At 39.4% G+C, this 27,454-nt stretch overlaps 1 protein-coding gene across 3 annotated transcripts in view; it reads left to right on the top strand.

Moving 5' to 3' along the window:
- Nucleotides 1–23,688, top strand: part of LOC122668276 (vacuolar fusion protein MON1 homolog) — a 35,516-nt gene extending 11,828 nt beyond the window's left edge. The window contains exons 8-14 of one of the 3 annotated variants that reach the window (XM_043864871.1): nucleotides 2,739–2,830; nucleotides 12,660–12,741; nucleotides 12,982–13,046; nucleotides 13,465–13,767; nucleotides 13,882–13,973; nucleotides 22,064–22,128; nucleotides 23,531–23,688. In XM_043864871.1, the coding sequence (XP_043720806.1) occupies nucleotides 2,739–2,830; nucleotides 12,660–12,741; nucleotides 12,982–13,046; nucleotides 13,465–13,767; nucleotides 13,882–13,973; nucleotides 22,064–22,128; nucleotides 23,531–23,626 (795 nt within the window). In that variant the 3' untranslated portion in view covers nucleotides 23,627–23,688. The remainder of the gene's footprint in view (nucleotides 1–2,738; nucleotides 2,831–12,659; nucleotides 12,742–12,981; nucleotides 13,047–13,464; nucleotides 13,768–13,881; nucleotides 13,974–22,063; nucleotides 22,129–23,530) is intronic. The other 2 variants (XM_043864864.1, XM_043864877.1) reach the window with 2 other exon arrangements.
- Nucleotides 23,689–27,454: the final 3,766 nt, after the last annotated feature.

Raw genomic sequence — 27,454 nt, forward strand, 5'->3', positions numbered from 1 at the left:
GGCCAGAAGCAAAATGGAAAAAGGAAAAAAAGAAAAAACCATCACTGCACAATTGGATAGGGCCCTGTGTATAATCTCTCTCCTGACCCCTTCTCTGTATGATGCACCAAGGAGTTTGCACTTGTAGGCTTCCTAGAGGATGAGGTTTTCTCCTGATTGCATACTGTCTTCACTCTTTGGGTCAGATGTGCTAGCTTCCTCGGAACCTCTACATCGGTGAACAACCATTTTATCACTAGTGCCTTGTCACCTGCAATGATCTGATGGCTATCATGCGAAAGCTGGCACTTCCAGAATGATCTCTGAAGATACTACCAATTCTGGATGGACCTAGATTACCCCAGTTGCTTCCACTAAGTTAATTTTGAAGATGAGATTGAGGGAGCCCTCCATACGTGTCTCAACATCTTCAGATGAAGATTGGATCTTGACGCCTGTCCCTGTTCTTATATTTTGTAGTCAAAAGGAATACCTTTGGGTCTCTCCTGATTAGAAGCCCAATATGCTGTCCTAGCCCTTATTGTCTTAACTTTGCTTGCTGTTCTCGTCTCCTTCCTAAAGAGCGGATTATTTTTTCCTATATAACTCCATAAGATCTCCATGATGGTGTGTCTCCACTTGATCATTCCCCTAGAGCCAAGAGAGGGGGATAGAACCCTAAAATCAAGCCAGATCTGATACGTCTACAGGAGCTGTCCAGCGTACATCAAAAAGCCCGAAGAAGTGGGCCACCATATCTCCTTCACAAAATAGAAATGAATAAATAGGTGATCAACGGACTCCTCATCCTTTATTCACAATTGACTCATCTGAGGCAATAGGGACCTGCTTCCCAAGAGCAAACACAACTCTTTTGTCACAGCTGAATACATCATGTATAGTTTGAAGGTTGAAAATAGTTTTGTTTTTTTTTTTTTTTTGGGGGGGGGGGGGGGGGGGAGGGGGTGGGAAAGGGATATGGTTTCACTTGTAAGTTGTAAGTACATCTTGAGAAATGAAATAGTGAAGAAAGGGAGGATACTGGTAATGTGACCATCTACTAGCATCATAGGTAGTCCAATGAGGATGATTGTGTAGTTTTTCCACTGCATCTTTCTTGTTAGAATGACTCTATATCCCCTATCAATTTATGTGACTCTACTGCTCGTTCAGTAACCTTGCTTGTTACTTTTCAACTATTCTAGTATTTATTTCTTTTCTTGTTGCAAAATGCTTTTAAGCCAACTGACTACTTAGTGGAAAGGCTAGACATTGGAATGCTGAAGTATTCATGCAGTAACTTGACCAATCATCCCATAATCTATCTACTTTTACCCACCAAAATATCCAGACTGCAGCCTTATCAGCTCCTCTGATTTCCTTAAATATCAGTATAATGTAGCCCTAGATAGGAGTAGCCCCACTAGGAACAAGGGTAATAGGATCACCAAACAAGGCTGCTGGTTTGGCTAGGCAGTTCGGGGCTGTTTAGGGCAAATCTAGGGTTTAGGCTAGGGTTATGGATGAATGTGATACATGGTAATGATCAGCAGGCCTAGGGGATTAATTGATATAAAAAAAATAGGATTTGATTAGGTTTTATAATTCTGCAGATTTAGGATTAGGGTTTCGGGTTTTACAACTTAGGGAAACTACCAAAACTAGGGTTTAAAGTGGGATTTATAACCAGGGCTTGAGGTCGAGTGTGAGGGACAAGGGAATGGAAGTTCGGCTGTGATTTGAAGGAATTCTGTCGGCTGAATAAGTCTAGACAGAAAATCAGGGTTTTTTTGGGTTTTAATGGAGAAGAGGGAATTAGGGTTTTGACTGTTGATTATGGGCAGCAACTAGGGTTGAGTGTAGATAATGGTGTAGGGAGGCTATGGCCTAAGTTTGATTGAATTCTGATGGAGGAACAGGTCTGGACAGAACTCAGCAGGCTAGGGTTTATGAAAGTAAAAACAGAAAAATAAAGGGATCGAATGGGGAAGGAGAAGGAATTAAAAAAAACAGAATTAAACTTCAAACTTACCACTAGAATCCACCGGCAGCAGCTTGAATGATGAAGGATGAAACCACCTTCAGAGAGAGAGATCCTCCGAGCCGTCACGGCGTAAGGAGTCGCAGGAATCCACCCACCCTTTCCACCTTGAAATCCACAAGGATGCACACTCAAAGGAGCAAGAACAGCAGCAGCAGAAACAGTCTATTTTTTTCAAATTTCAATGTGGGGGAGCCTCCCACGATTTCTACTTTTATAATAAAGGGCCAATGGCCAAATCCTAGTACAAATTAAAGTCTCCTCCTTCTAAAATCGTGGAAGGGAGAGATTTAATCTAACTTAACTAATTTAAAACAGTAAATTGACTAAGATACCCCTACTAATTTAAAATAAAAGAATCTAACTTAAAACAACTAATTTAAAAGAAGATTCCATACTAGCCAATAGGATATAAAGACCTATTGACCAATAGGAACACTTCACTTAAATTAGACCAATTGAACCAATTGGATGCAACCAATTTTAAACCGGTTTAATCTAAAAACAGGAAAATAAACTAAGTATGGAAAATAATAATCCTAATCTACGGCTCCCTATTCAAGCCCTAAGTTTAGGGCTTCTTCTTCTTCTTCTTCCTTCTTGGAGCTGCATCACAGTAGTTTGAGTATTTGAATCTCGAACCTTATCGTGTCATGGAGCTTTGTAGTTTTTGTAGTATGATTTAGAGTATCGCATAACCTCAAGATCTTTATTGCAGGTTGTCAGTCTTGTTGGTGCACAAAAAGCTTCCCTTCACCCTGATGATATGCTGCTACTTTCCAATTTTATCTTGTCTTCTGAATCCTTTAGGTAAGTAGAAGCTCACTAGGATTATTCATTTTTTACCTTGTATTGATCAGATTGTCTTTTAGTTCTACTGTTGATATTGCGTGGGAAACTACTAGAATTATTTCCCCATTTACAGTACATATGCGATACAACATATAATGCTACCAAATCTCCTTTAGTATGTATGTATGTATGTATGAATCTGTCAATGGAACTTGAAAGTAATTGAGCTGACTCTTTTGGCTTAACAAGTAGGTCTCCATCCACAGACCCTTCAAGCTTAGGGGATCTACATTCTTGTGGTTGTAAACATGTCATTTGATCATATTCTATGTTATGCTATGGAAACTGTATGAAGTCAAATTCCACTCTTATGGAAGTTGAGATAACATCAAAAGCTGAAAAAAGGGGCTGATGAGAGAGTGATCTTCTAGCAAAAATCGAAGAGCAACTGTGGTGGATCATAGGCAGTAAACTCATGCAGGAAACCAGAACTTGAAAGTTGACTTGCACAGCTAATGCCCTAGGACTGGACTGTGGAGATAGGTAGCTCCATTGATCCGAGGGCATCTATGGATTCTCAAATCCCAATGCCTAGATGGAAGAGGAAGGTGTTCTCCTAATACCACCATGTAATTTTGGAATAGATTTTTCTAAGCCTTTGGGACTCAAGCCAATGGTGGCATTTGAAAAGCTTGAAGAAAGAAAACTAGAAAATTAAAATGCACATGTGAGATGATGCACAAGTGATAAGTTGTATCTTCATTATTTAAATTTATTAGTTAGGGAATTTGCTTCTGATTTTCGTTATTAATTAAAACAGTCCGGTCCTAGGGCTTTAGCGTTGCAAGTCAACTTTCAAGTTCTGGTTTCCTGCATGAGTTTACTGCCTATGATCCACCACAGTTGCACTTCGATTTTTGCCAGAATATCACTCTCTCCCCTTCTTTTAGCTTATGATGTTGTCTCAACTTCCATAAGAGTGGACTTCGACTCTACCTCCTCTTCTTTGCCTGCATTTATAATTTGGTTTCCCTTACTTTTCTTAATTCTCTCTCCAATCTTGTTTTTCAACCCCTTGCTATTTTGTCTACCTATCTTTTCACTGGATTGTGATAAGCCCCATATCCTGCAGGGATTAAAATTCTTAAACTATTTTGCATCATAGGTCTAGTAGACCATTCATGTAGCTTGGGTTGAACCAAGTTATATAACAAGGCTCATTTGTAAAGACCATTAACGTAGCTTGGGTTGAAGTTGGACTAATATCAAATCTTTAGAAGGATGATTGTGGGAAGTTGTTAAAAATTTAGTAACTGGAAGAAATTAGGAAAGCTTAGTCTTCCCTCCCAAGAGGAGGGGGAAAAAGGATGAAATTAGGAAAGGAAGGTAAATTCTATGGAGGCTAGATGTCCCAGCTTATAATCAATGATTTTTTTTCTCTTTTTTTTTTTTTTGGGGAATGCAGAATTGAAACTGCATTTGCTTCTATTTCCCACCTTAAACCTTGGTGTCACTAGAGTGTAGCTTGGGTAGTCCTCAGTTGTTATCAAGTTCTCTGTTTTGCTAGATGTTTCCAGCTACATCGTTTTGCCATTGTTTTAGTTGTGTACTGACTGATGATGTATACATTATTACATTACCTTTGTTTTCTTGTGGGAATTAGTGGCTTACAAGTCGCTCTCTAATGTGTTATTTGTTTGTTCACTTTTATTTGTTTTCTAATGCCATTGCATTTTGATGATGTTTACTTGTGATTGTGGTACGTCCCTGCACTTTTGTCATTTCATCGTGGTAAGAAACAGCAATGCTGATAGTATTGAAGATGGGACATGCAATAGATTGACTTCTCAGTATTGGTGCCCATTCACTTCGGACTGATATAGAACCATGCCATGCCACACTGTCAGATCCAACTGAAAGGTTGCATTTGTAGTGGCATCTATCCATTCATTTTTAGTCGGAGGGCAAGCAGGTTAGGAAAAGATTTTTAATAGTAAATTTTATATCTTTCATTGTCACACCTCGGCCCGGTTTATAAGGGCCAAGTGTGACTGGATGTCTCAGACACCCAACCAACCCACCAGGATCGCAAGTGCAGTACTCTATTCGCAAGTCTTATTCACAAATAACAGAATTAAATGCAGCGGACGCAATTAAATAAGGCAGTAAACAGTAATAAGGAAGATCTAGTGATAACAGCTATTTATATATATGAACATTTCATTACAACTGAGTTACAAAGGTTGTTCACAAAAGATGTAACTCAAAACTCAAAAAGACTATATACAATAACTACTACAAAAGTATTACAACAAAAAAAGGAAAAAAGAGCCTGATCATTTTGGAGGATCAGGAGAACGTGCAGGCATCACAGGAACACGAAGCATCGTGCTCAACCAGGATAGGAGTATCAGCTCCATGAGCAGTAGGAGAGTCCTGAGTAAAAGGAATCCCCACAGAAACACTAGCAGCAACAAGAGTAGCTTCATCTGTAAGACAATAAGGATATCCACGGGGGTGAGCTCTCCACTGAGCCCAGTAAGGAAATGCATGCAAAATAGAGCACAATAATTTATGATGCATGTTCTAGTCTAGCATACTCCTAACATGGATACTAAGTCTCATGAGGTATAAGTATTACTGTGATAGATGCTATCCTTAGTCCTGGAAACACATACATCGGTCACCCAAGCAAAACCATTCTACCACGATGAGGACCCACCAGTTCAGGCATGTCACCAGGCAGCCCAACCAGCAGACCCCCAAAGATCACCCCTACTGTTTATTCCCACAGCGGAGTACACACGCAAACATGGGACAGTAAATGGCACCCCGGCATATCCTTCGGCTGTACCACGGGTTGTCCAACACCTCTTCCCCTGTTGGTAAGGGACGTAGTACTAGGTGATGATATACAACCTAGCCCAGTGCAATCTATTCATGATGGCACATGTATAGCTGAATTATAAAAAGTACCGTACTTCATCATCCATAAATTCACAATAACAGTAAATATCATGCAATGCAAGATGCCAATGCAGCCTACTTCACATGGAGTCTAATGCAAAGAAAATAAAGCTAATAAACTACATGATCAGTATAGTATTGATGATGCATGATATGGCACACTTAACAAGTAACAATTAACAATTAAGATAACAAACATGCAGAAATTAACTCAAATTCCCTTACCTAAAGTGTTAGGCTAGCCTAGGCAACAAGATCCCAACAGGTCAGACAACAATAGGAGAAAAACAGCAGAGACAGTCCTAAATAGTAGACAAACAACAAGCATTAAGGTCTGGAATAGGTCTAGGTCAGTATCCAACCATTGGAGGGCAAAATGGCCATAAAAAGGTTGAACTGGATTCAGACCCAGGCTGAACCGGTCGATCGGTTCAGGGCCTGGTTCTGCATCCGATTCAAAACTCAGAATTGGGGCTTTTGCTCATCAAGCATGGATCTTCACATGCATGAGTTTAATTTCATGGTTTCACCTAAATCTAAGGTGGGTCAGCTTATATGGTTGCCCAATTTTAAAATTAAACATAAATTTAGGGAATTCTGGTTAATTAACCTCAAATTGGAAAATTAGGGTTCTATAATCTAGTTCATAGAACCAGAATTGGGTTCAATTTGAGAGGCAGCCATGAATTTCAGGTATAATTGAGTAAAAATTGACTCAAATCAGTTCCTAGCATGCTGAAATCTTATTATCACAGCTTGGTGTTAAGGTTTTAATGGCAGCCATGGGAGTAGGGCTTGTTTAAGACTGAGACACAGAGGAGAAGAAGATGGGAAGACTGAATTTAGGGCTTAACTGAATTCAGCAGTAGTAGGAGACGATGGCAGGTTCAATTTGGGCAGCAAAAACTCCAAAGATGATTTAAGGGCTTCAAGGTCAAGTAGAAATCCAAAGCCGTATGGAGCAGCCCTCCTTTCCCTTCTTCTTCTTCTCTTTAGGTTCCCAAGGCTGAAATCGATTCTGCTCTCTCTTTGGTCTTATGATTTGTAAATAGTACAAATCAGTTGATATATATATATAGTGGGTTAATTAGGTGTTGTTTGTTTGTTTTTAATAACTAAAAATCTGTTTTTAAAACTAATTCTTCAAATTGATTTTAACCAGAATTTCGTACATATTATTCTATTCCAACCATAGAATGATGTCATATGACATCAGGGGAAATCCGAATACGGGTAAATGTTAGGAACAGGATTCCCCGCTGGGGATGTGGGTCCCACAGAGGCAATTTGACTAAAATACCCCTATAACTCTAATTGGTCGTACATAACACTATAAAAATACATTTAAACTATACTTACATCAAGTTTAATTTAGGGAGAGGTTCTACATAGCCTCCAGGCAGCAAATCCGACATAGGTAACTTCGGTGCGAGGTTCCACAGGGGTCCTCAGACTCCAGAAGGGCAAGTTGGGAAGAATCCCTGGAATCCTCCATAGGAGTGTCGAGTGATTCGTCTGTATCCTCGACCGATGCAGCCCATAGCATCGATGCCACCATAGATTCAGAGCTGGAACCTGAAATCACACAAGTTCCAAAAAGTTTAAATTTATTGCGGATTTCACATTCATGATTTTCAAGATTTTCAGGCATGAGTGTTGCCATTGCTGGCAACATTCTTCATCTCTCAACTCTTGATGTGGGGTGGGAAAGTGTTAATTTTTTGTGGGGTCCATATTGGAGCTTTCCCAGTGGAAATCGTGTAAGATTTGAAGAGCAATAGAGTTATGGGTGCAAAAGTTTTCTTCGGTAATTTGTTGTCGAATTATTTTTTATATTTAGTTTATGCTAATTTTTAAATTATTATGTTATTTTGTTTTGTAAAGGTATATTTGGTAAAGGGCATACCCAGTGCACGAGGCTCCTGCCACTGCGGGATCTGGTGAGGGTCATAATGTACGCAGGTTTACTCTTGCTTTCACAACGAGGCTGTTTCCAGACTTGAACCCATGACCACTTGGTCAAAATGGAGCAACCTTTACCATTGCACCAAGGCCCACCCTCGTAAAGGTATATTTGGTAACTTACAATTTTTTATGGAACCAAATTTGAACCTGATCCTATTATCTTGGGAAGGGAATCCCAAGTTGTTTTTTTTTTCCCTTTCCTTTTGGGACTGTGGAATCTGAAGTTGAAGTCTAGCTCTATTTCTATCACTTTTCTGTTGGCTAATTTTTGGGGGTTCGGTACTTTGTTCATTTAACATGATTTTAGTTTGATTTGAAAGGTTATTGTGTTACTTTCCCAATGAGACCAAGACCTTGCCAATCAGTGGACCTGGAGAGTTATGGCTAAAGTACTGACCGGGTATTACACTGATGGGATTTCTGTTTTTCAGAAATCGGAGTCCAAGTTGAAATGAAACCGAGCAAATAAATAGGGCTGTATGGCTATCCTCCCTGCAGTTAACTTTTTTTTTACTTTCTGGACAAGCAATTAATTTTGGGTTGAGGAAAATCTATTTCCAAGTGGATTTCGAGACTTCAAAGGTGGATTTCTCCCATAGTTTTTAAAAAAGGAATGAGCACTGAATCTAAAAAGGGTCCTGCTGTGTTTTACTGGTTTTGATCGGTCAATTCGTGGTTTAAAAATAATATAAATAATTAGACTCTGTAAAAGAATTAGAAATGATTGAAATAAAGGAAAGATTTAAGATGGTGTGCTGACATATGTCACAATTGCTTCTTAGCACAGTGGTTGATGAGTTATTGCATTACATAGAGGTTTTAGTTTGAACCGTATCAAAGATACACAATCATCTGATTTTTTTGAAGGGTAATTTACACATACCACCCCTGAGGTTTAACGAAAGTATAATTTTACCCCCCAGTTTTGGATAATTTTGCGTACCCCCCTGAGGTTTACAAACGTTAACAAATACACCCATTCCGTCATATCATGACTAGTGACGTTAAAAATACGATGTGAATTGACAAAATTGCCAAGGGCAATTTAGGGTTTCAAATTGGGGAAAAATCCCAAATCTGGACCCTTTGCTCACCTGCAACTCGTCTTCCTCCCCATTCCACTTCTGCTTGTGCCGCTCAACAACCCATCAAAACCATTGTAGTCCTCATCATGGAGAATTGATCCTTCGATCACATGCTCGGATGGATGAAGAAATCTGCAAACCTAATAATTAATGGGGCACAGGCAAGGAATGCAACCCTATTTGTACTAAAACCCCAGGTTCCCAATCCATCTGCTTCACTGACGATGCCGAATTTGTCGACCCTGATCCAGGCCACTCTTACGAGGCGGTTCAACAGCAGGTCTTTGGCTCCAGTCTCATTCCTTTCATGTCCGGATTTGTCGAACAAGCTCTAACCATCTCTCTTAACCTCTCTGAAATATAGCAAAATATAGTACTATGGGTGCAATAACAGTTCCAAAATAGAAGAACCAGAACTGACTAGCAGAACCAAGATCCCCAAAACAGAGAAATAGACAACATAGGGAAAAAATCAATTGCTTGCAGCAGAGATATCACAACATAGTGGATATTAATTCCACTTTCTTTCCTTCCATAATCACCTATGGAAGCTGCACAAACGAGGTTTCTGGTCGGTCTCAGTTGCCAATTGTTGGAAGAAGATGCATGGTCAGCTGCCTGCCTGAGCCTAGAATTAGTAATGGCAATGCCCAGACACAGAGATTGAGTGAAAAAGACTGACTTGAGAGCTTCATCATGTTTTCCATGGCTGGCACTGGTTTCTCGTTCAGGTCAAAATGTATCGTCGCATGCCCTGCCTTATTGATATCCTCCGCGATGCTACGGAGCTGCTTCGGCTGAGCTCATCCAATGACACGTCTGGTGCCCGTCAAGGGCCTAACCCGTTGGGAACATCTTGTTGCAAATTTTGCAGTGCTGGGGCGACTTTGTCTATGGCTGTCTATAATTCTTCTTCTTCTCCTCCGGTTGAGATTGGGTCATCATCTGCCGCTACAATTGCCAAATCATCCTCCATATAGGTGGTGGTTGTAATGGGGATGTTCTTTCCCATCTTATGGCTTAACCTGTGTCCACCTAAGACCTTGTGTGAGGTGAAGGTTTTATTGCAAGTTTTGTAGAATCTATTGGACAAGGTGGTTGTTGATTTCGATGGTTGTTGTTGCTTGTAATCAGTCGAACCCATCTCTATGGCCCTTTCCAGACTCTTGAGTTTCATCTTTTTCTTCTACCTCCTCATCTTCTGCTTCTTCAACTTCTGACCAAAACCATCTCAAACATGCAAGAGCGCTTGTCAGAATGATCTGGTTGGCTTTGGATGAGTGTAAGCTGTAATCAGTGGTCTTGCTACCGGACTCTCCCGCTGCTCGGTGAAGTGAATGAATCTGTGATGTCAAGTCTGAGCTTCTTGGTGGGTATGGGTCTAGTTAGGTATTCTGCGTTTTGTGTGCCATCTGATTGTGATTGTGAGTTGTCATCGTTGCTTCTCCTCTTTGACAAGTCCCCCAAGGTTTGATGAGGGGGTTGGGGAGAGAGACAAGAGATTGTAGGGGCAGGATGTCTAGCATGGGTGGGTTTGGGTTGGGGGGGGGGAAGGGGGAGCATGGTGGGGGCAGAGTTGCAGGGGAGGGAGGGGTAGGGAAGGTGAGAATGAGAGCGTGAGAGGGAAGGGGATGTTTCATAAAGGGGCTACATGAAGATGGGGCGGAGTTGTGTGGGATTTGCAAGGTGGGTTGGAGTGGGCGTGGGGTTGCAACAGGGGTAGGGTGGGGTGAAGTCAGAAGAGGGAGGGGATGGTCGTTGGGGCAGGATTTGCAGCAGGGGTGAAGAATAAGAAGGAAAAAAATGATTGAATGATAAAAATAATGAAATTGGAAAACAAAGGTGATGAAAACTGGAACTGGTTAATAGGAGGGGTAATTTGGCCATTTCAAATTAGAAGGGGAGAACAAGAGATAAGAGTTCACCTTTAGAGGGAAATCAGATGTGAAACTTCTGACAAGGGAATTTGAGTAAATAGAGTGTAAGTTCAGGGAAGTGGTAGAAATTTTCCCTATTAAATATTATACCGTGAGGGAGAGTGTTTGATGTTGAGTTATTGTCTTGCTTAAGTTCTTGAGTCAGTGTTAGTTACTTTAAGTTGTCTATGTCTTTATCTGTAATTAGACTTGTAGTAGGTTTCCTAAACATAATATATATGTGGGACCATAGTTTAAGATCTCGCGATATATCGGTATCTTGGGCTGGTCGAGATATCCGAAATATCCAAAAAATACCGAAATTTCGCCGAAATATGGTACTTTTTCTGCCATATTTCGGCAGTCCATTTCGGTGGGTTTTTGGCGTTATTAAGGCCTGATACTTCATGTACACCCTTATTTAAGCTAAATAAACACATTTAAACCTTCATATTGCAAAAAAATGAAACTCAAAGTGGTGTTTTGGGTATGCATCTTTGATTGACAGTATACGGTCGGACCCTGAGGTATAAATAGTTAAATACACATTGTATAAGTACTTAAAGACATAATAACAAATTGAAACAAAGTAATGAATCAAAAATAAAGTTTCAAATGTAGCCTGGGCTTTAAACTTTAAACTCAAAATTTTATAAGTGCATAAAGTCATTAGTTCAATACTCAATAATCAATACACAAAGTCAGAAGTTCACAAGTCACAACTCACAAGACTCACAAGTCACAACTGTCATGAATATATCACAACTCACAAGTTAGAAGTTCACAACTCACTACTCACAAGACACCGTGAGGTTGTAGATCCACCTCTGGTGTCTAACATATATAAATATCATCACCATCTAACAACTCTTGAACATAGTAATTTCAAAAAAAATAGTTTTAAAGAAAAAAGATTTACCTTAAATAGTGAAAAATCCTTGGAGGATGTGCTTGGATGAGGCTCCGACGTGTTTCCGGCAACCATCTGTCGAAAATGAGGATGAACAATGCTTGGATGATGCTTGGAAGAGTGGAAGAAGAGGAAAAAATGAAAGCTTTAGAGCTCTATGCAGGTCTCGGTTGATATATCGACTGAGATTTGCGAAATTCTGATTTTAAACACCAGGTCACGTGAGCCATTTAAGTTAAAAGGGAATATTTCGTGATATCGCGAGATATCTCTGATATCTCACGAAATATCGTCTAAATATTGTATTTTTTCATTTTGACCAGCCATCTCGTCTCGGTAGGCTCGAGATTTCCGAAATATGCCGATATATCGGCGATATTTCACGAAATCTTGAACCATGTGTGGGCCTAGATGACAATAGGAATCATTCTGAGTCCTATCATGGTCTAAGACTCTCCCCTTTTCCTATCGACATCTCTCGTATCTCTTCTTTTTGTTCCTTTCCAAACATAGGTCAACTTTAAGCATCTAAGATAATATGGGTAGTGTTTTCAGATTCTTATGGTTTCTGCTTTGCATTGTACATCAAGAATTTCAGAGTAATTACAAAAGGTGTCTTATAAAAACTATAAAAAAAGATGCATGAGCAAGTTCACAAAAGATCAGGTGAATTGTTGTTTTTGATGCATCTACTTAGCAAAAAAAATTTGTGTAACAGTGTCATTTGAACTCTGAAAATAATATACCAGTGACCTAATAAGGCCTTGGGTTGATGGTCACTTTCTCAACAGGGGCAACATTTCTTTGAAAAATCTAGTATTCAGTGGTGTAGTTTTCCATAAATACTCTAGCATTGCTTGATATTGTATACATTTGGCAAAATTGGGTCATCAATATAGTGATAAATGAGGTTTAGTTGTTTTTTTCCTTCTTCCTTGTAGCTGGAGCTTCGTTTTTTTTTTATTTGTCTCTAGTCTTGTATAATGGTCTCTTATGCTTTGCAGGACATCCGAATCATTCTCACCAATCTGCTTGCCAAGATATAATCCTATGGCCTTTCTTTATGCTTATGTTCGTTACCTTGATGTGAGTAAGATATTGCAATTGTATTGTTTGTTACATGTTTTGTTGTGCACCTTCAGGGATCGTGGTCAAATGGTTCTGTTTTTACCTGAGGATGCTGTCGTGATCATGGAACCTGTGGTCTTTTTTTTTTTATTGCGTGTGAAACTATTGTTTGCCTATCATTTCTTTCCCCTCTTTTTCCACCAATATTATAAGTGATAATGTACACGTTATCATATGAATTAATAATATCTCTGGCAGGTAGACACTTACTTGGTGTTGCTTACGACTAGTTCTGATGCTTTCTATCATCTTAAAGACTGCAGGTAATTATGTCTCTGTTGTTGTATCAAGAGTAAAAGTTTTTACAGTTTGGTTCTTTAGATCTTTTGGGTAGGGTCCCACCAGTCCACTTCACTTGTCACTTGTTCTCTGATCTGATTACTATATTTGTCTGTGTTCTATTTTTATTCTGTGGCTAGTTGAAGTGGTAAGTTTGACTTTTCGGCTGATTAGATTCTTGACCATGTCAGGAATCTTTTACAAAGTTCAATTAATGCGATGAAAATAAATACGAGTTTAGGTCCAGGCAACCTTTTCTCTAAAAGTTGTTGCTAGATTGGGAAGGTAGTTAATGTGCTTTCCATCTATGGGACAAATTTAAACCTTATCCAACTTCATCTATTACTTGTGTTTATTTTCTTAGTCTCTTTGTTGGTGTATAAAAGAAGCATAATTTTGTAGGATTCGTGTTGAAATGGTCCTTTTGAAGTCAAATGTTCTCAGTGAAGTTCAGAGATCCACGCTAGATGGTGGTCTGCAAGTTGAGGATCTTCCTCTCGATCCTTCTCCTCGCTCGGGATCTTTATCTCCCCATTTGGGGCAGGACAGACTTTTGACTGAATCTCAGGAGAGATTCAAAGAAGCATATGTTGGAATTGGTGGTCCTGCTGGACTTTGGCATTTCATTTATCGAAGCATTTACCTGGATCAGTATGTATCTTCAGAGTTCTCACCACCAATTAACAGTTCCAGCCAGCAAAAAAGGTGATACTACTGGACCTTATATCAACTTTGTGATGGATTAATGATAACTTTCTCAATGTGAAAATATTTTCTGCTATAGTTCCATTGGTTAGTAATGAAATACTCATGTTGCAGACTCTATAGAGCCTACCAAAAGCTGTACGCTTCCATGCATAATCGAGGAATTGGGCCCCATAAAACTCAGTTTAGAAGAGATGAAAACTACGGTATGCATTCATTTCTAGATACAAGATTCTCATTTCTAATGAAGCATTTCCATATAGCTGATCTTTGGTAGGCAGGCTTTTATTTCGTCAAATTATTGGTGTTTTATGACATTGTAGTTGGTATAAATCAAACTTTGGGCACATTGGTCCAAAAGGAGGAAAACTATAAAGGATAGGTTAAGAAGATACTGTTAAGCACTATGGCTCAGCCATATCTGAGGATGGTGTTTTTCATCCCAGATTTAAGATGGTTTATCTAATGGAGCAGATTCGTTTGGGAAATCAATCAATTGAATAGAGCCACTTTTGAGTGACATTTAGGAGACCTATAAAATTCTTATTCTAATTTGCTTATTGAAACTGTCCTATCTGTTTCATTTTCTAAAAATTCGGCAAACTTCTGGTATTTCCGTGATCTCCTATGTTTTATGACATGGATGAAACTACAGGAATGAGTTCTATTAAGTTGTACAAAATGGAAGTCATACTTGAGGTGTTTGAAGAGGCGGCCTACATGGAAGTTCACTACTTAGGGATGATGAGAGGAATTAAGGCCTTTCTTTGGAGATATTTAATGGACCATTTTGGAAATTGAAGCTCAACTGCCCAAGATCAGTGTGTTTTAGAGATATGGTCTGAATTCTTAAGTATCTGTGGAGATTAGAAGCAGATCTCTGATTATTTATTTTCCTTTCTGAAACTTATGCCCTTCAAATTTCAGGAGAATATTGGGTGGTTCAGTGGACATGAGCATATGATTGGTTCATGGAATGATGGAAAGCAGACATTGGGTTGACTAGACTCAAGTTCTTGACTAGTCACACCCAGGCTAATGACTTGCTGTGGTACCTGGGCCACATTTCGATGAAACTATGTGATGAAAGCTTGAATCATCCTTGATGGATTTTATTCCAGTTTGACTTCTCTACGACGAAACAGAGCCTTCCACAGCAATTCATGTTGTATACAAATACTATCATACCTGAGTGATGTAGATTCATCACCGAAATAGGCTTGTTTTATTAGGAATAAGTCTAGGTTTGGGTTATATACATGTTGGACCTTTGAGTCCATGGGTTTTCAATGTAATAGGCTTTATGGACCTAAAGTATGGGTAATAGGGTTGCATATGGGATTAGATGTTTTAGTTCCATAATTAGTTTTATTTTGGTGTTTTTGTTTTTCTTAAATTGAATCGGTTCAACCAGTGGTTCAATTTAAGTGACTTAAGTAGTTTTTCTTTTAAGTGTTTAGTTGGGCTGGATTAGGACACTATTTAGAGTCTATTTGAGTTTCCTAGTCAGTTTAGGTTACCTAATAGGTTAAGGATTGGGTTATGCCTTTCTTTTTTAGTGTAGGAGCCTATTTTTGAGTATTTTATGTAAGGTTTTAAGGGGGGCAAGTATTGGAGACAAATTTTGATATTAATAAAAAACTTTTTGCTGCTCTTTTTCTCCATTGAAGATTTTGTCTTGTGTTTGATCAAGGCTGGTGGGATCGGTGTTTGATCCGATTGACACTTTGCAGTGGGAAGCCCGGGTGGTTCGTTTGAAGGAATCGATGTTCGATCCAATTGACACCTTGCGGTGGGAAGCCCGAGTGGTTTGTTTTGGTTTTCTTTGCATCTCCATTACTGTTCTATAGTCAAGCAATCTTGATCTCAAGGTTCTCTTCATCAACTATTGGAACACATATTTCAAATGTTTGGGCTATGACATTGGATGGGTGGACAGATGATGAAATTGACTCTATGGTTGAGGTTGGCGGTAATTCTTCTACTAACAAAATCTATGATTTATTACTTCCATCCCTAACCTAATATATTTGGGTTCCCATTGTTCTCTTGGTTTCCTCATACGATTTTTTCGCCCCATTATTCTCCTGGTTTTACCCTAAAACTGATCCAGCTTTTGATAAAAGATCCTGTTTTGGTTCCTAGTTTGACTATTCAAACCTAGGACTACATTACTTAGCCTTCGGGAAGTGATTAATTCTCCTTCAAGATCATGACTATGAAGCAACTGGGCCGTTCCCCTCCCTGTAATGGATTCAGAACTTAAGAAACCAGAATACTGAGAAGATGAGAGGAGAGGAAGAAAATGGAGAAGTTGAAAAGTAGGAGTTATGTACCGGTCAAACTTAATTTGGTGTGCGCAAATGCTGTCAAAATCGCTCTGTATGAAAATATTTTTTTGGACATCAAAACAAATGAATATTTTACCGCACTTTTGGTTTTTAGCAATGTCTTACCATATTAAGATTTATGGAATTTTTAGATTTGAGAAAAACCCCAGCATTAGAAAGTTGAAAATTGCACCTACTGCTAAAAATCCAGTTATTGTTCTTGAACTGGGGGGTTGACTTTTTTTCCTTTTGGAATTTGATTTTTTAACTATTTTTATTGGATTCAAATAGGGGGGTATTTGCTTATTAATGAATAATATCTTATTTAAATGATATTAGGCATAAATAAGTGTTTGTCTTGGTTCTTGGCATAAATAAGTGTCTGCATTCCAATGTTTGCATAGATAGGTGTTTATATACCAAGATTTTCCACCAAGATCTCAAGATTTGGCACTCGTATAAAGGAGTTTGGGTCTAGATTCTCGAGAACTCGGCGAGATCTCGATCGAGTTGTTGCACTTTTTCAACTTGTATGCCAACTCGTCTTGGTTCCTCAAAAAACCGAGAAACTCGCCGAGATCTCGTGAGTTCTCGAACTATGGCTGCTATAAGTGACACTTTTATTGAGAAATCTTCAAGTGATATGACTTAGAGTTCTACGTCGGGTACCTCATCCACTGTGTCCTGTGATGATTATAACCAATTAGTTAAACGCCTCCAACAACTTGAAGCTAATTCTGCCTCCACTGCCACCGTAGCATATAAAGGTAATTCAGTCTTTTACCCTTCTTCTGCCTCCTAGCTTATTGATTTTGGTGCCTCCGGTCACATGACTAGTAAGTAGGGCTGTAAACGGATTGGATTTGGCTTGGATAGTGCTATATCCGCATCCGCATCCGCATCCGATTAGCTAGCGGACGGATTCGGATAGTGCTAAACGGATACGGACACGGATACGGATCGGATATTTTATTTGTTTACATGTAAATATAGCTTTTCGGATAGCTATAGCCTATCCGTATCCTCATCCGTTTAGCTTTCGGACGGATTTAGATAGTGTTAAACGGATACGGAAACGGATTTCGGCTATTCATTTACACCCCTACTGGTAAGTCACATCTGTTTTCTTCACTGAATCAAACTTCTTTTAATGTTATCCTTGCTAATGGGTCCTCCACTAAAGTAACTGGTCAGAGAGATGCTTCTCCCACATCCTCCATGACCCTCTCTCATGTTCTTCATGTTCCTAAATTACCTCTAAGCCTTTTATCTGTTAGTCAACTTACTAAATCCCTTAATTGGTCTGTAACTTTTTATCCTTTTTATTGTGTTTTTCAAGACCTTAGACAACGATTGTTGGCGGGCTTGAGTGCGATGGCCTGTATTACCTGGATGGCACAAGACCTTCTACTGCAACTACTTCTACTACTAGCCTTCTCCCATGCAATAGCATTCACAGCTTGGTCACCCATCTCTATCAAAACTTCAGTTAATGGTCCCTAGTTGCAAGTCTACATCTCATCTTGAATGAGAAGCCTGTGAACTGGGCAAACATCACCGTGCCTCCTTTCTTGCCCGTACCAAACCTAATAGTTCCTCTTTATTTTCTTTAGTGCATTCTGATATTTGGGGTCTGTGTCGTGTTCATAATAGATTAGGCTTTTCTTATTTTGTTAGTTTTGTGGATGATTATTCGCATTCTACTTGGGTTTACCTGTTAAAGGATTGGACTCAATTTATTAGTGTATTCAAAATTTTTTATCAGGAAATAAAAAATCAGTTTGATAAGTCCATTAAAGTTTTTTGTTTTGATAATGCTCTTGAAATACACCCAATCGGAAATGTCTGATTTCTGTCTTATTCATGGTATTATTCCCCAAACAAGTTGCTCGTACACTCCACAACAAAATGGAGTGGCCGAATGCAAAAATAGGCACTTACTGGAAGTGGCCCGGTCCATTATGGTCCACATGAATGTTCCCAAACTGTTTTGGTGTGATGTTGTCCTCACTGCTTGTTACCTTATTAATCGTATGCCATCATCTGTTTTAAACAATAAAATTTCTCTGTCTCTCCTGTATCCTGATAGTTCTTTATTTCCTTCTCCACCGCCTGTGTTTGGCTGTGTGTGTTTTGTTCACATTTTTCACCCTGTGGTTGATAAATTATCTCGCCGCTCTATCAAATGTATCTTTGTCGGTTATTCTAGAACTCAGAAAGGATACAAATGCTTTGATCCAGTTTCTAATAAACAATATGTCAGTGCTGACATCCCTTTTTTTTTAAAATACCCCTTATTTCTCTTCTCCTATGCCATCTAATGTGACCCCTGATGATTTTTTAGGTCCACCTATACCTGTACCCATTCCCATCTCATCATCTGCATCGGCACACGTCTATCATCGTCGTCGCTACCAACCCCTTGCCTTACCATCCCCTACTACTTCTGAACCGGCTCTTGCAGTACCTGCTCCTCATACTTCCTGTGCTCCAGAGCTGCCATCCACTAATGCCGACGTCGTTCCTCCAACCCCTCCATCTGATTTCGACGCTGAGGTCTATCTTGACTTACCAATTGTTGTTCGTAAAGGTACTCGCATATGCACTCAGACCCTGCTTGGAAGGCAACAATGGATACATAAATGGATGCTTTGTTATCTCGACAAACTTGGACTCTGGTTTCTTTACCACCTGGCAAAGATTTTGTCAAATGTCGATGTGTTTATACCATCAAATATAATCCTGATGGTTCTGTTGAGCGGCTTAAGGCCCGATTAGTTGCTAAGGGCTATACTCAGACATATGGTGTTGATTACTTCGAGACTTTCTCACCAGTGGCACGCTTGAATTATGTTCATATTCTTATTTCTTTGGCTGTTAATTTTGACTGGCCCTTATATCAGATGGATATCAAAAATGCCTTTCTCTATGGTGATCTTCGAGAGGAAGCTTATATGGAGCAACCTCCAGGGTATGTTGCTCAGGGGGAGGATTCTACCAAAGTTTGCAAGCTTCGTAAAGCAATTTATGGGTTGAAACAAGCCCCATGGGCATGGTTTGATAAGTTCAGCTCCATTGTCACTAAGGTTGGGTTCTCACAATGTTATTCTGATCATTCTGTTTTCGTTAGTCGTCAAGGCTCCAAAATGGTGGTGATGGTGTTTTATGTGGATGATATTATTATTTCTAGGAATGATACTTCTGGTATTACTCAAGTTAAGTCATGTCTTCATTAGCATTTTCAAATGAAGGACTTGGGTGCTCTCAAGTCTTTCCTTGGTATTGAAGTGTTTCGAAGCAAGAAAGGTGTTACTTTATCTCAACGGAAATGTGTCCTTGATCTACTAACTGATATCGGAATGCTTGCTTCCAAACCTGTAGATACTCCCATGGATCCCCATCAAAAGCTTGGGTCTACTGAGAGTGAAGATTTTACAGATGTTCATCTAAGTTGGTGGTTGTTGTAATAGTTACCATTGGTTTGTTGTAATAGTGTCTAAGGTGGTTGTAATAGTGTTTATAGGGTAGCTATAACTAGCAACCCTCCTCTCCATTGTAAGGCATCCTTTGAAAGACAATACAAACCATCTCCTGGTATCAGAGCCAGGTTAGCTTAAATCTCTTCTTTGCCTTATCCAAGAGAGCACTGCTCTCATAGTTAGCCTTTTGAGTTCTTAAGTCATCCGGTGAGTATGCTCTGAGGTTGCCTCTCTGAGGATCCTCCTCATCAGAAAAGTCTAGATTGACTAGTTGGGAAACTCATTTATCTTACTATCACCCGCCCAGATATATCCTTTGACATTGGAGTTATTAGTCAGTTTATGCAACACCCAAAGAAAATTCAATGGGATGCTACTTGTCGTGTACTTCGATATCTAAAGGGTGCTCCTGGCAAGGGTCTAATTTATCGACCTAATCGGAATGCTAATTTGGTTGGGTTTTCTGATACTGATTGGGCGGGCGCTGATGATGATAGGCAGTCGACTACTGGATATTGTACCTTTGTAGGTGGTAATTTAGTCACCTGGAAAAGTAAGAAACAAACTACTATTGCCCAATCTAGTGCTGAAGCTGAGTATCGAGCGATGGCACATACTACAGCCAAGTTGATGTGGATTAAATTATTGCTTCAGGAGTTGGGGTTCCCTTTTTCTCAAGCTATGAAGATGTTTTGTGATAATCAAGCTGCTATTTATATTGCTAGCAATCTATTTCATGAGAGGACTAAGCACATAGTTGACTGTCATTTTGTTCGTGATGCTGTTATGAAGAAGCTAGTTTCTACTCCTTTTGTTTCCACCACTAATCAACTTGGTGATATGTTTACCAAACCTCTGTTTGGACCTGCTTTCCGGAAAAATTGTTCCAAGCTGGGTCTTGGTGATTTGTACGCTCCAGCTTGAGGGGGAGTGTTAAAGTATCGAGTGGTGTGAGATTCTCAATTTAGGCTATTCCTAGTCCTAATCGAGATTCTCTGTTTTGGCTTTTGTACTTAGATTAGGATTCAAAGTTTAGTATGTTATTCCTAATTACGTTTTGATTCCTGATTGTAATTGGATTTTAAAATATAAATAAAGCTGGGGGACAAGAGAATGATCTGTGCAATCATAGCTTTCTCTCCTGTCTCTCTTCTCCACTCTTCTTCTCCATCTCCTCTCATCACATCTCTTGGTTCTGGTGTTTTAGAGCTCTGACCTGCTACAATTATTATTATTAATCTTAATTTCTATCTGGGAATTTAGCTATAGAAACATGGTTGTTATACTTCGGTTTGCATTTGCTATTTGGGTAGACAAATAATGCCTTCTTATTTTTGGAGGGGGGTGGGTGTAGCAGTAATGCCATCATTTTTTGGATTGCATGTGTGGTTTCTTCCTATCATACTAATTAAAAAAATCATACCTCTTTTGCTTGTTGACTAGTCGAATAGGTGTCACCACGTCATTGAGTAATCAATGGTTTGCCTTGTAAGGTAACAAATGCTTAGATACAACTCATATTTTTCACAGCCTTGGCTGTTGAGGTCTGGAGAAGAGTAGAGGAAGTGGTGCTGGATAGCTAGGTTCAACTTTGCTGCTGAGGATAAAACCCCATCAAGGTTTGAGGGGAGGAACATGATTATTGGAAATCAACATGGAGCTGATGATTCTGTCCTTGTTGCTTCTGTTAGGAAGGATTTCAAAATGGTGTAATGTCAGGCAAGGTTTAAAGTATCGGTATCAGGTATCGTATCGGAAGGGTGGTTTTAAGAGATGTATCATATCGTATTGGAGAGACGCATGATACGCTAGATACGTATGGTAATGGTCAAGAAACATATGGAAATGCTTAGGATGTATGCAAAATACAGTTTTGAACCATAAAACTATAAATAAGTAATATGCAAAATATGTAATGTATAAAAAGGAGAACAAAGTACGACGAGACAAGTGCATTCAATTGATTATATATAAAGGAGGCGGTTTCTTACATGTACTAATACCAATTGTTTTAGGTATCATATCGGTAACTTAAAGTTAAGATACGTATCGATTAGTATCGGTAGATACGGAAGGATACTTTAAACCTTGATGTCAGGTACCTATGGAGATATTTATACAGTGATAATTTTAATCAAATTTCTCAGGAAGTGGTGCTGAATGGTCTGAGGTTCAACGTGGCTGCTGAGGGTAGAGCTCCAACTAGGTTTGAGGGGAGGATCATGATTATTGGAGATCAACATGGAGTTCCACCTAGCCTCAGTGAATCTTCAAACTGATGTTCCATGGACCGTTTGAAGTGCTAGTTCTGTACTTCTGTGGCATACCATTGAGCCAACATTTGAAACTGATATTTTTCACTATTCCTGTCTAAAGAATGGAAAGTTACCCTTTTGTGTTTAATAAATATTTCATACTGAACCTGCTATCCATGTTCACTTGAAAGGTTTACCTTAATAACTCTAATGAAATTTTGCTGTGTGGCAGTTCTTTTATGCTGGATGACTCAGGATTTTGAACTTTATGCGGCATTTGATCCACTTGCTGACAAGGTTGGATTCTTTCTCCTTTTCAAATAATATTATAAATGGGTATTTTATGTGTGATTATTTTATCTGGAATCAAAGAAAAAATATTTCTATGGACATTGCATGGTTCATATGAGCTAAGTAGTCTTCAAGGTAAAGCAAATCACATTCACAGCTTTTAAATATTGATATAAATTACAACAGAAAATATGTTCCATGAGCATTTTAGTGAGAACTTGCATTTACTGGACATCCATGCTTTCCAAGCGATGAATATGGGTTTCCAAGGAGGGCAAACTGGGAATTTCCTTGGAATCTCTCTCTTCCCCTGGATAATTAGATACATAATGGGGGGTTTCATCTTGTTCATACATTACTGTTTATATATCTAGTGGCAGTTGATTCATCCATGCCACTGCCATCATCCTTTTCCCCTTTTTCTTTTCCCATTCTCTGTAAATTAGCTTTAAATCCATCAATCTTTTGTCCTCGCCCTCCCACCATGTTGCCAGCTTGCATCATTTCATGGTTTTCTTACCCTGTTTTTGTCCTGCATTATCAGTGGGTTACCCTGGGCAGCAAATAGTATTGGTGTTCTAATGAGTCCAAAATGGCACAGGCTACAGTCGTCCCGAGACCCAGAGGGGGATTCCTTGTTATGGTTGGCCATACAGTGATGGGCTTTGTGCCATATCTTTTGTATGTTGATTATAGATGATTTAAGGGGGAGGGGTATGGAGAAAGAAACAAAAACTGTGCCTTTTTCATCCATGTAAAAGCTTTCCTGGCTCCTACATGGATATGTACATATGCTAGCAGGACTTTCCTTGTATGTTTTCCTTCAGATTCAAGGGTACAGGATAACCATTCACTTGGTGGCTTGTTTTCCGGTTCCGTCTTGAATATATTCTGTTGGTCAGTATTAATGGAGACAAGGAACAAATTGTCATTCCGTAGCAAAGACCTGATCACAGGTACATGTAGATTTTATTTCAGTTGGAAGTCGGTTGGAGAATTGGGAATGACACTCATCTATCCTCGCTTTAACATCCAAAGAAATGGATGATTTAATTTAATTGGGGAATCGAGAATGACATTCATCTGTCCTTGCATTAACATCTAAAGAAATGGATGTTCCACATCTGTGGAATATATGGAAGGAATGTGATCTGCAACTGTTTTCTGGACTGGTCAACATTACTTGAGAAACTGGTTCTGGTTGTGTCTGGAATATTTACATTTCATTATTCAAATTTCTCCATCTTGTAGCCGCTATTATAAATTGGTACTTCACTAAAGGTCTTGGACATTAATAAAACAACCAAGGCTGGAGATTGCAATTGAGTTCAATATTTTATTTCATCCTTAGTCCTTTTTTTTTTTTCTTATTGATCTTACTAATTGTTTTTCTTACTAAATTTTGCAGGCTCTGGCTATAAACACCTGCAACAGAGTCTGTCAGTGGGTGAGAGATGTGGAAAATGAAATTTTCCTGCAAGGAGCTAGCCCTTTTTCATGGTAAAATTTTCATAAATAAAATGCATACACAATGTTATTTAGTATTATGCTTTTAATGAAATACTCAATTAAATTTTTGTGAACCCCTGCTATTGGACGAGAATGCTGAAAAATCCTACCTTCAGTTCCGTTTCTATTGTTGTATGGTTTCCTACACTACAAGGGCCTGAATCAGTTCCATGTAAATTGAAACTGTACTAGTTTTGCACTTTTAGAGTTTCTGTTCGTCCGCCTGTATCAAAGTAGGTCTTCTTTTTTTTTTTTGGGGGGGCGGGGGGGGGGGCTGGGTTGGGGTTATTGAAGTGGTTCTTCTTTCACATGGGTTCTTTTGAACTCATTAAATGGAGCGGAGCTAACTGTCACAGCCTGCCATCTTAGGCCAACGGGGCAGCCTCCCTTAGCACATGGACCGTTAGTGCTATATGAGTGTTAAGAAAGGTTGACTTAGTGCTATATGAGTGTTGACCGTTAAGTGCCTGCACAGTTGCCTTAGCAAGGGGCATATAGCACTCTCCTAATTGAGGGCGGCGTCTAAAAAAGAGTCCCTGTGCACCCCACACTCCCCCAACCCCGCGAATAATGGAATTTGTATGGAAGGGATGGTCACTAACGTGGAAATGTGGTTCCACATATCTATTAAAAACTATGGTTGTGTGGTTCTTCTCCCAAACATAGAAGCATTCAAAATTACTGCCCAATCCCTCTTGAAATAAAAAATCTCATCTGTGTTGATGTCCTGTGTGTGCTCTCATTGGCCCCTTTGTTGACACGGGGTTGTCATGATCAAGTAATGATCTCTTGTCCTAAATCTATTTCATCATCTGTTCATTTGGTTGCCCAAATTAGGGATTTAGGAGTCCCATACATACATCCATGTTGGCAGGTAGTTCTGCTAGAACTAAGGTTTAGAAAATTGGAGGTAATTTTCCTTCACCTAGGGTCAAGGGATTGACCGAGGTGTTCGCATGGTGCTCATAGGTTATCTGGAAATGAAGGGACAACATTTATGACCTTGTATGGTTTTACTTTTCATTCATCCAATATTTTTTCGACAAAGTTAGTGGAATAGATCATACAAAATAATGCAAAATTCTATGGTAAGTTAATCTGAGAAACTTGGATGAAAATTTTTCATGATGAAGTTATTTTCTCTTGAAAGGTAAGAAAGCAAAAGGAACAAGTGCAGTCTGATGAGAAAATAACTTTTAACCCTTACCATGCAATAGAATTGGATCAGACAGATTATCCAAATATGTTCAGATCTGAACCAATAAAAACAAAGATTATTCGCCAATTAATTATCTTATTGCTACATTAGTATGCAATTATGATAAGTATATTAAGAGAAAGGTTATAGAGGTCAATTCACGAACATATTAGTGAAGATTCCATGGTTTGGATTACAGATTGCTTTCCCTCTTTTCGCTTTTACGCTTTAGTATTCCAAAATCTTAATGAGTTTCCCAAGGATTAAGGGTTATGGTGACCTCACACATCTCTTCAATATGTGTTTTGTATATAGTGGTCAAATCATGTATGTAATGATTTGTTCTTTTTAGTTATTGGATCATCCCAAATCAGATCGGACCATGATCGGATAATACTGTACCCTTAATGGTAAGTTCCTATTATTATTGGTTTCAAATTGGATTCAAATGAAAAAACTGATCAGTTGGCAATCCCAACAACACAAAAACATTAAAATATTTTTCTACCAAAATAAACTAATAATTTTGGATTAAATAATTTCAATTAAATTTGGCTAAGCTCTTTGCAGACCAATTCGAAGGCCTACAACCCAAAACATTTAAATGTGCAGAGTCAACCTCTGCGTACGGATGATGAAGCGTTTGCACCAGTGTGGGAGGCTAATGAGAGTACACATAAAAGCATAAATAATAATGGATTTTTTAATTTCACAAGGGATGGGATGTTAAATTCACACGCTCCTATGTATGGAGGTAGAAACCATGCAAACAAGCAGCGATCTTTTTCCCTAAATTAATATGTTTTTTCTATGGGTAAAGGCTGGGCACACTAACACTATATCAATCCGTCTCTCTCACCCCCTATGGAAACTACCCCCTGCCCTCCTCATGTCACCCTCTCCATCGGACACAACCTCAAACTTTAAAAAAACTAGCGGCGTTTCCAACCTTCTCCCTTTTTTTATAGGGACAAAAGTCGTAGTGCGACCGGTATAATCCCTTGAGCGCAATGATAAACGCAACACTTTTAATCTCAGCCGTTGAATATTTTACCTTCAATCCTAACCGTTGATGGTGTAAAACCATGTAACCTGCTACCGGCTAACTGTTCATTCTTCTATTCACTGAGCACCACCGCCCACCCCTCTGCAACTCCACCTGCAACACCGCCCCTTCCCTCCTCCCACCTCCGCCCTTCCTGCAAGTTATGTTCTATCTCTTCCCCCATTTTTTCGGTTCCTCAACTCTTTTGGGCAAAAATTTCGTTTTCTTTTTAGATCTGAAACTATAGTTTCAAGTCATGGGCAAATCCCAAACTTTTGCTAACTCTCTGTATTGAGTTCTGTTTTAGATCTGGGTTGTCCTTATTTCACTTTGAGATCCTTCTTCCTATTTCACTTTGGATTTGGGGTTTAGTCCGAAAGCCCCTCTTTGATCTTGAGATTGTTACAAAAGTTTCAGATCTGAAACTACAGTACTGCGTTCCGGTGGTTCCGTCGGTGAACTGGGTTAGTGACGCAAGTAGATGTGGATCCGAAGAAGAACTAGGAAAGAGATGTGACCTAGAGTTTCAGATCCAAAACGCCTCCGCCTTCAGCGACTCAAGTAGATGTGGATTTGAAGAAGAAAAAGCAAGTAGATGGGACCGAGGGTTTCAGATCTGAAACGCCTCCGCCTTCAGCGACGATAACCCCAACGCTTGTTCATCCGTCTCTCTCTCTCTCTCTCTCTCTCTCTCGCTATGATTGCAGTTGTTGTTACAGATTGCATTCACGGTTTTTCTAAATTTCATGGGATTTTTTCACTTGGGTTCCTTCGGCTTTTCATCTAGGACTGAATTTTCAGGTGCCCTTTTTGATTTTCTGATTTTTTTTCTTTTTTTGATTATTGATTTTTGTTTTTTTAGTTTCAACATATTTTTCTTGGGATGATTAAAGAGGGTGCAAGGTCGCAGGGAAGAGTGGCTGGGGCGGTGGTTGCAAGGAAGGGTGGGGGAGGTTGGGAGAGATGGATATTGTCAGGGGTTGAGCGATTGGGACAAGGGATGATGGCAGCAGCAGCAGAGGTGGCTGGGACTGTTTTGACTGAGGCGGTGAGGATCACGAGGGTAATGTGATATGCATGGGTGGGGATGCATATCAATGGGAAGAAGAAGAGCATGAAACCTGCTGTGACGGTGAGCAGGTGAAGTGACATTTTATATTCAACGGTTAAGATTAAAATTAAAAATTTAAACGGTTTAGATTTTAAACGTTGCGTTTAATGTTTCGTTTAACGATTATACCCGTAGCGCTGCTACCACCCACTCTTTTCTATAATGAACTTGTTTGGTTTATCTATTTATTCTCATAGGGGGTAAGGCGGTCATTTTGCCACTACTGTGTTCAGCCGTGGCCTGTGTCCCCCCAAGAGAACATTTTCCCATATAAGATACATACGAGGGGGAAATCACTTACTTCCGGACTGAAGCAAGAGGGAGGGTTTGGGAGGTTCTGAATGGAGAGTAGATACGTGTGTGTGTGTGAGCGAGAGAGAGAGACCAGTGGACTAAGGATTAGGAGGCTATGAATTGCAGGTCCGTGTATAAATTAGCGTATACGTGTGTGTGTGTGTGTGAGCGAGAG

The sequence above is a fragment of the Telopea speciosissima genome, chromosome 1 (assembly GCF_018873765.1).
Source record: "Telopea speciosissima isolate NSW1024214 ecotype Mountain lineage chromosome 1, Tspe_v1, whole genome shotgun sequence".
NCBI classification, from domain to species: domain Eukaryota; kingdom Viridiplantae; phylum Streptophyta; class Magnoliopsida; order Proteales; family Proteaceae; genus Telopea; species Telopea speciosissima.